We start from the raw sequence: 10,110 nt of genomic DNA on the forward strand, positions 1-10,110 counted from the left end.
CCCTTCCCTTCCCTTCCCTTCCCTTCCCTTCCCTTCCCTTTCCTCTCCTTTCCTCCCCCGCTCTCTCTTTCCATTCTTAACTTTCTTTGATCTGGGAAAAGGAGGGTGCAGAGCTATATGGTCGCCAGGAATAGGCAGAGTCTCTGAGCTGCTTCAGTCTCTGCTGCCAGATGAGTGTGTGGTTCTTCTGCTGTGTGACTTGGGAAAAAGGAATGTGAGATTTTCCTGGTGCCTTTATCTCCAACTTAAAGATTTGCAATTTCTGGCTAGTTTAGCTCCTAGCACAATGGAGAGCTCCCAGTATGTCACTTTCCGCCCTCATTTTGCAAAGATGATGAGAAAATTGTTACTCTCAATAGAGCACGGGGATCCTCGGGATCCCAGGAAAGGTGTAGGCACTCCCATTTTCCTTCTCCTCGGTTCCTTGGGCAGATGGGCTCTTGTCCGTGTTGCATTCCTGTCGCCCATGAACAGTAAAATACAGACACACATCAGCAGAGGCCAGGTAATTCCGACCCTGCTTCCCCCATTCCCCCATCTATCAGGGAAGACTGTGCTCTCCTCAGGGAAGACTGGCAAGGTACATTCAGATGTCTGTGGTTATCTGTAAACTTTCTTCGTTGGAAATACTCTTCTTAGTCATTTAGAACCAAGAAACAACACATTCAGATTAAGCACATTCCACACCCTCAAATCAGCCTTCAAATTCCAAGGTACAGAAAACTGATGTCATATGATTCAAGCCAGACTGACCATCTCACCTCCACTTTAATTATAAATCAGTTTACAGCTTAGTGTTTATGAGAAACTGAGACCAAAGGTTTATATTTCCACTGTTTGTGTTGCAAGTATTTACCCCCAATATCTAGAAGTATGCTGAATTAGTTTGTCTGAGAAAAGAGGGAGAATACAGAAGGTAATGCTCAATTAGTGCGCACATCCCTGGAATATCAGAACTGCAGCTATTGTTTTCGAAGAGATAATGGGAATATTGGAAGGAGAAGATTGGGGAAGATACACAATCTATAAATGAGGAAGATTTTGGGTGAGGAAGAATCTTCCAAAGGGTGGAGCCCAATCTTCTTGAAATGGTGGCGCCACATGTGGAGAGCTTTGTGAGTGGATTGAAAATAAAACTTCACACAATAGCTAGGCTTAGTTTGTGAGGACAGAAAGTGGGAACTATAAATTATGTTTTGCATGGTCTAGGGATCTCTGGAAGATTCTAAGGCCAGATGGACTGTGCACAGTGAGGCAGGCAAGGATGGAAAAAAAGAATTTCATTCAGTCACTGTAGGATGAACTTGGATGGGAGGGTTCAGATGGTTGCCTTTAGAGGTTTGAGAATGTATGTGAAACATTGGGTGTGAAGCCAAGCAAGACAAACTTTACAAACCACGCCAACATGAGATTACCTTGAAAAAGCTGTTTCCTAAACAGAGACATGCCTGGTGAAATGCTGGGAAACTTACTGAAGGATTTCTTACAACCTCAACACAACACATGACTGATTTTCTGCTCCTGCCATGCCACCCAGGAGCTGAACAGAAGCAGGCACTAAGTTGGCTGGAACATGTAAAGAAAATGAAATGACTGGAATTCAGTTATTTGTACATAGGCATGATTTTCTGTGGTCTGCATGGGTTTATATTTTGTCCAAGCTGGCCTTGAATTGTTAAGCCTACTCCTCTGCCTCATTGCTGTTGGGATTACAGGCATACACCACCAAGTTCAGTAATAACCATGTGGTACATAAATAACTTGATAGAAATAAATCTCAAAATATATGGGCAGTAGAGAGCTAGCTCAACTGGTAAAGTGCTAGGCCTGCAAGCACAGGACATTAATTAATTCCACAGAACCTGCATTAAAACAAATCTGGATGTAGTGGTATGTTCCCATGATCCCAGTACTTCATGGTAGAGACAGGTAGGTCCCTGGGCTTGCTGGCCAGCTAGCCTACTTTGCTTATTGAGTTCCAGGCTGGTCAGAGTTCCTGCCAAAAAAAAAAAATGAAAAGAACAAACAAACACAAAACAGCTGAGGCTGTTCTCTGATCTTCACATGCACACATGCGCATGCATGCATGTGCCTGCACACACACACACACACACATCTGCAGATATTTGAGCATGCCTTTACATGCATACATACACTCATAGGAAAACACATGCACTTTCACAAAGATGACCATGCACACACTCATTCACAAGAAAACAAAAAAAGAAAAACTAATGGGTAATTCACCCAGTTGACTCTTCCTTATTTATAAATTGTGTTTTGACAAATATCCTAATACTGACCTCAAAATCAAGAGTACTGGTGCTTTGTGGCCAGTGGCCAGCATAAACCCCATGATGACAGCTTGGGCCATCAGGTGGTCAGTGGAGGGCATAGGTCAGTTCTTGGAGGAGGTCATAGGAGGTGAGGCCACAGTTTACTGTTTGAGTGTCACTTGTTCACAGTGTGTTTGTAGATACTGTGCGTGTTGTGGTGTTTTATTGTTTCCAAATTCGCGACTTAAAATATGACAAAGTTCAGTTAAGAGTTCTTTCATGAAAAAGTGCATGACAGTGCGTGACAGAGACCAAATATATATATATATGAGAGAGAGAGAGAGAGAGAGAGAGAGAGATTGTGTAATGACCTTCAGGCTAGTTTGACCTAACATTTTTTATGCTCTGCTACTTCAATGTTAATGATGTCAGCGTATACTCAAGAAAGTACTTTTTAACAAAAATATGTGTAAAAAGTTACTTATTAGTTAGTTGGTTAAACTGTATGAAACAAGGTGCCCAGGAATCTGCCCTGATATGTCCTTTAGAATCAGTGATCAGTGTTTAGATGTTTACTAATTCCATGCTCTAATCAATTTTGCAGATTGTAACTAGCATAAGATAACAATCAAACATATGCTTAGCATGTAGTAAACATACTGTGTAACGGGCACATCCACCAAATCATGTTTCTATTCTCTTTATCTATAAATATTTTAGATACACAAATATGCCTTCATGCACACATGTGTAAACAAGTGCATGTTTTCTAAATTTTAGTGAAAAACACATTAGTTAACATAAATGAACTGAAGGAAGCAACTTGTTTACTTTCTTACTCTTAAGAATAGACACTCATGCTTGGTGGTGGTAGTACATACCTTCAATCCCAGCACTTGAGAGGCAGAGGCAGGTGGATCTTTGTGAACTTGAGGCCAGCCTGGTCTACAGAGTGAGTTCCAGGACAAGCTCCAAAGCTACACAGAGTAATCTTGTCTCGAAAAACCACCACCACAACAAAAAAGAATAGACACTCAAGCTGGGTGGTAGTAGCCCATGCCTTTGATGCCCACACTCAGGAGACAGAGGCAGGAAGATCACTGTGAGTTCGGGCTCACCCTGGACTGCAGAGGTAGTTTCAGGACAGCCAGGGCTGCACAGAGAAACCCTGTCTTGAAAAAAAAAAAAGAATAGGTACTAAAAAAAAACACTTAAAATATAATTTCTAGTATATTTGACACCAAACACTTGTAGGAATTTACTCTGCAGGTATGAGAATTCATAAATATTGTTTCTAATGAAGTAATTAAGTGCATGCCAGTTGCTAGTCCACAGGGAACTAGTTAAATATAGCATGGACAGGGCAGCTCTTATTCCTGTACAAAAGGACAAGAAGCCCCTTTATACAGATAACATTTAATGTGCTCAGGAGGAGAAGGAGCACAGAATGGTGCTTATCTTAGAACACCATCCATGTAATAAAGGAAAAACACTATATATTTATTCGAAGCCTCTGAATACAGTGGCAAAGCCTAGGGAAGGAGTCTGGCTATTTTAATCTCATGTGTTTTCAATCATCTTTTCTCCTGGGAAATACATGACTTCTCAAGACAAGTCACCTGTAGCAAGGGTCTCTGATGCACTCGGAACATACCTTACACACACAGTTCATAAAATATAAACTCTACTGGTTTATGCCATGGTGCTACTCCTCTGTGAAGCCATCTTAGCAACGTTCTTGTTAGAAGTCATAGTATGATTTCTTCCTGTTCATTTTGAGTATCTGTTATTATGCAAGGCACTATTTGGCACTTTATAAAAATTTAAGGACAAATTTAATGTACATTTTCTTTCCTTAGGCTGTATAATCTACACAGGCAGAATGATATCAAAATCCTAGTTTCTATTATTTAAGGTTTTTGCTCATTTCAAATATAAAAAAAATCATGTACAAGTTTAATAAATGCCACCTTTTCTCTCTTGATAGGTGATCATTTCAATTGAAGCATTTATCAACAGTGATTACAGACAGTCCAATTACATCCACTATCCAATCATGGAACAGACTCGTCATTTAAACAAAACAGCAGAGGTCCAACCTTCAAGACCAGGGAAAACAAGGCGCTGTGATGGATTCAAGGTGGGATGGGTGTCAGAGTTTCAAAGAAAGATAAGTCAAGAGGGAATTTTTACTTAGAATAAAGGAAACAAGTCATCTGAAAGAACATTGTTTCAAGTTAGAACTTTCATTGACGTATAAAACTTTAACAACATTATCTATATCTTGATCTAAGTGTTTTAAATTTGAGTAAGGTTTTCCTTTGATGATATTTTTGATGTTGGCATATTTATTAATATTGGAAAGCTAGAAATATTTTGATATTTGCTCTGGCTCTTGATGGGTCATGAGATAACTATAAACATAGTTAAAATAAAATAAAAGATGTGTGTGTCATGTAAAATATTCTTAGAATCAATGTAAAAATTTAGAGGATTGGTATCTATAAGATATTTTATAATCTTAAACTATTGAATTATTTTCTCAGTATTTTTAAAAATTCTGTTAATAAAGAACATAGTCTGATGAGACAGAATTTGGCATTAATAAAAAGACCTGACACAAAGATCTAGGTGAAAACTTAATAAAGTCTTATTTTTTTAATCTGAAAACATGATAATTCTGACCTTTGACTTTGTCACAAAACTATGGGTAATTGATGACATCATCAATTTTAAACACAGGAGAAAGGATTCCCTTAGCAGTGTGATGTGAAGAAGTCAAGGAAGGAAAGGGAAGCAGTTACTCCAATCGCCTACCTTATAAAAAAATGATGTTGAGCCCATAACAAACTCTTAAAACTTTGTAAAGGATGAGACATCAACCACGGATGCCTTTTCCAGCACATTAATTTCCTGACCTAGCTGACTTTGAGGTCTTAAGTAGCTGAATGCAAACAACAGAGTTAATAATCAATTGCAAGAATGTTGTAAAAAAAATACTGTTCGTTTTAACTTTGTCCGGAGAACATAAAATCTATTTGTTTTAAGTGACTTCTGGCAAAGTCTGGTCTGATGAAATATCTGAGTAATGCTTAAGCAGAAAGACAATCCTAAGAAGGTACTGGTTAACATAATACAGTGACAGCTTATCATTGGGGTGTTATGGTGGGTTATTTCATGTGTATAGTGAAATGATACCTCCTACAGAATCTCAAGAAAAGAGCCCAAGAGACAAAAGTTAGATGTTTATGTAAAACATGTTACCTGCAGCCTAGTAAAGAAGACAGAAACGCAATAGTAATAGTTACTAACATTTATTGACCTCTTACTGGATGTCAGGTGCTAATCTGATGTTTTATTTCAGCTAATGGACTTGTTCTTTATTATAATTCCATCAACTATATATTACTGTCACCATTTTATAACTGAAGAAAGAAGCCTTAGGTGCACCAAGAGAGAATGACTTTCCTTATATCTTGATTGCTTAGGTTTCTATTACTGTAATAAAGACCATGACCAAAGCAGTTTGGGGAGGAAAGGGTTTATTTCATCTTACATTTTCAAGCTACAGTCTATTACTGAGGAAAGACAGCAGAATTTAGCAGGACAGGAACCTGGAGGCATAATTGAAGCAGAGACCTTGGAAAAGTGATCTTACTTGGTTTACTCAGCCGGCAATCCCCAGTGGCCTGGGACTCTTGGGCCAACCATCAATCAAGAAAATGTCTTATAGACTTGTAGACAAGCAATCTAATGGAAGCACATTTTTTTTTTAACATGAGGTTCTTTTCAGTAACTCTAACTTATGACATGTTGACCAAAAACTATCCATCCTAGGACTCAAAGACTGTAGTTGATTATCTTGGTATCTTAGTTACTATTTTACTGCTGTGAAAAGAGGCCATCACCAAGGCTACTCTTATAAAAGAAAAAAAGTCATTTGAAACTTGCTTTCAGTCTTAATGTTAATCCATGATCACCAAAGTGAGAAACAGGCATGGCACTGTCTCAGTAGTAGCTGAAAGCTTCACAGGCAGCAGGAAGAGAGGGGGGAGGGGGAGAGAGTGAACAAGCTAGAGAGAGACACAGAGAGAAAGAGAGAGAGGGAGGGAAGGAGAGAAGGAGAAAGAGAGAGAGAGAGAGAAAAAGAGAGAGAGAGAGAGAGAGAGAGAGAGAGAGAGAGAGAGAGAGAGAGAGAGAGAGAGACTGGTCCTGGCATGAATATTATTTTTTAATTTTTGTTTAAATTTATTTTATGTGTGTGAGTACTTCACATGTATGTCTGTGTATCACTGGAGTGCCTTTTGCCATAGAGGCCAGATGAGGCCATTGATTCCCCCAGGACTAGAATTACAGATGGTTGTGAGCCACCATGTGGGTGCCGGGAACCGAACCAGGGTCCTCTAAAAGAATAGCAAGTTTGCCGGGTGGCGGTGGCACACGCCTTTTTCTTTCTGGCATGGATTTTTGAAACATCACAGCCCACTCCTAGTGACAGCTACTCAAGCAAGGGCCACGCCTACTTCAGCAAGGTCACACCTCCTAAACTTTCCCTAATAGTTTCACTGACAAGGAAAAAGCATTCAAATAAATGTGAGGCTATGGAGGAAATTCTCATCTAAACCACAAAAACAAAAGGAACAAAAGGTGACCTGAGGAAATCTCATATACCAACCCATTGTCTCAACTCTGTCCCGTATTACTAAAGTAACCAGGTTTATATAATGTTAGTACCTGCAAGAGTTTATGGAAAGTTTAGGATTTGTCACTGGACTATTTCCTTTTGTTTTCTTTATGTATTTGAAATTTTACCTTCATTGCAAACTTCTCAGCATGAAACACTCGTCCGGTTCTCACACTTAATCAAGCCCATGTACACAACCGATGTTCATGATTGAAACCCACAGATCTAGTGGGTACATATGTCTAAGAGTGAAGTGGATAATGAAGTCACATAGCAATGTGTTTTGATCCATGGCAATATTCTCTTAGTCTTTGCTAGGTTGTAGAGAGCTTGCCACTTGTCATCTTGCTCTTTAAATTCTTGTACTGTTATACTACAATAAACATTCCTCAACACTACAAAACTATTGTATTGTCACTACAAACCAAAAAAAGACAAAGGTAAAATTCTCCTTTTTTTCCTTTATTCTCAATTCCATTTCTAGATCAGTGTGTGTGAAGGATGCAACATATATAATCTTCCACTCATTCAACAGCCCTTACTTGGTTAGTACTTCTTTTGAAAACAAATGCGTGCATCTTGACATAATATGATTGCTCAGAATTCCTAGTTGGCATTTGCATTTCTTTAGGGAATTAAACTTTCTGCAAATTTAAGCATACATATAATGGCATAAATAATTTTTTATCTAAAAATTCAATTTGCTCTGCCACATGATTTACCCAACCATGGCAGTAATCCTCCTGCAATCTGCACAGTTACACCTTTACAGAATGTCACATGATTGAATTCAACCTATCACAGTGGTTACTGTCATCTAACAGCATGCCTTCAGGTTCTTTGGAGAAATCTTTATGAGTTTATAGCACATTTGCTTGTAGTAATTAACAACACTCTATAGCTGCCTCATTTTAGCTTTGTGTGTACTGGAAGACATCACAGTTGCTTTCACATGTTAGAAATTACCAATAAAATTGCTATTCACATCTGTGCACAGGATTTTGTTTAGATACAATTTTTAGTGTCCTTGATCAAACATCAAAATGTGATGGTTGAATTCTATGCTGAGAATATTAGTTCTGTGAGGCATAGTTTAGCCATCTTCTAAAGTAACTGTATTGATTATTATGTGACACTATTCTCAGCAAGAAACTAACAAATGTGCACTTACACCAGATAGGGAGTCAACATCTCAAAGTACAGATACCCACAAAGTCAATTTTTGTTGATGATATTTATTGGGGCTATTTACAGGAATATGGGTGAGGAGTTATTTTAGAAGCAGAAATGTTTAAAAAACAGCTGCACCACCAAAGACTACTTACAAAAACCTGAAACACGGAACAAACTGCACAGCCTCATTGGAGGGAGACCACTTGTTGGTTCCTGGCTGCTCAGCCCCAAAATAATCACACAGAAACTATATAATTTGCAATACTGTTTGGCCAATAGCTTAAGCATCACCACAAGGTCATGGCCTACCAGCAAAGTTTCAGCATGTTTGTCTCTGGTGTAGGATCCATGACTTCTTTGGATTCTGCCCATCTTTTTCCCAACATTCACTTTAGTTTTCCTTGCCTACATAAATTCTGCCCTATCAACAGTCCAAGACAGTTTCTTTATTGACCAATGGTATTCACAGCATAGAGAAGGGAATTCCACATCCTCTTCCCTTTTCTGTTTAAACTAAAAGGAAAGTTTTAACTTTAACATAGTAAAATTACATATAACAAAACAGGTATCAAGCAATAATTACAGTTACAATATTTAAATATCCTTTATCTTTTATCATAACTAAGGACAACTATAACTATAAATTCTTCAACTCCATTAAATATTCCAGAAGGATATAATATTACCTAAGTAAACAGAAAGTACATTGTAAACAAATTCCAAAACTCTAGAATTGACAGAGACTTCTTGCTGCCTGGATAGTCATCCAAATTTCTTCTGTACCATTGAGGCATCCACCTTCAGCTTAACAGGCCTATAGTATCCAGCAGACTTTTCCATGAAGCAGTAAATTTGAAAGACAGCTCTGCTTATATTGGCAGTTTATCTGTCACTTTCTTCTGTGTCCTGCAGAATAGACCTCTAGCAAACTCTTTTATGAAGTAGGAACCCTGAAGGACTGTCTCATCTTCTTTAGAAAACTTCAGCAGTTATTTTTCCATGGGTCCTGAATGTTCAGTTCACACACCATACCATTAAGCAGTCCAGGCAAGAGCAGTTTATTGCCCAAATGGCTAGTGAACTCTATAAGGAGACTCTTTGATGCCTATATTCCTCTTGAAGTAATTGGTGCTGCCAGGAACAGATGTGTCTCATTGTCATAAAAAGTCCTAAGTTCTTAAACATTTTAAATGCAATATTCTGTATTCTTTGAAAGGTTTGAAGAACACCTATCCATCTGAAATACATATTTGTCGGTCTAGAAAATCTAACTAACATAACTACATGTTTGACTATTATAGATGACTCTCTATTAACTAATATTTCTTAATTATACATTATATTTTTAAGTGAACTGTTTAATCACAATACCTTAATCAAGAGCAGAAATATACAGATAAAACAACAAAACTGACCTTAAATTTGTATTAATAAACCAGTATCCATACCAATGCAAATCTATATAGCATATCCCCCTTTAAATGTAAACAAACATTTATAGACAATATTTGGGAATGTGGGTGTAGTTCTCTCCATACTGCATCTTGCTTTTTGTTGGGCAAAGTATTTTGGGGGTATTCATGGCAAACTTTCTGGGGGTCTTGGTACATCAAATCATATTAGTCTGGAATGATCCCATAGGTTCTCATCCTTTGTGGAAACAAAAGTAGAACCTCTTTTTCAAAACAACACATCTATAGACTTGAATTTTGAAGACAAAATACCTTTAAAGTATATATGTTGGTTACTTAGCTCCTTCCCAGTCAAAAAATTAAAAGAAAACACAGAATATACATAATTTAGACTCTCTTTTTATATTCCATCTTTACATGGCTTATTCTTTCTTTATTCCTTTTAATTTATAACTGTCTACACTCTGTCTCTTTAAAAACTTTGTTTTTTTTTTAAAATTTATTTATTTATTAAGGATTTCTGCCTCCTCCCCGCCACCGCCTCCCATTTCCCTCCCCCTCCCCC

General features: G+C 37.8%; 1 protein-coding gene across 1 annotated transcript in view; it reads left to right on the forward strand.

Annotated features, from left to right (window-relative positions):
• Slco1b3 (solute carrier organic anion transporter family member 1B3) overlaps window positions 1–10,110 on the forward strand; it is a 69,055-nt gene that overhangs the window by 558 nt on the left and 58,387 nt on the right. The window contains exon 2 of the mRNA XM_005364558.1: window positions 4,264–4,416. Within this exon, the coding sequence (XP_005364615.1) occupies window positions 4,333–4,416 (84 nt within the window). The 5' untranslated portion in view covers window positions 4,264–4,332. The remainder of the gene's footprint in view (window positions 1–4,263; window positions 4,417–10,110) is intronic.

The sequence above is a fragment of the Microtus ochrogaster genome (genome assembly GCF_000317375.1).
Source record: "Microtus ochrogaster isolate Prairie Vole_2 chromosome 14 unlocalized genomic scaffold, MicOch1.0 chr14_random_2, whole genome shotgun sequence".
Classification (NCBI taxonomy): Eukaryota; Metazoa; Chordata; class Mammalia; order Rodentia; family Cricetidae; genus Microtus; species Microtus ochrogaster.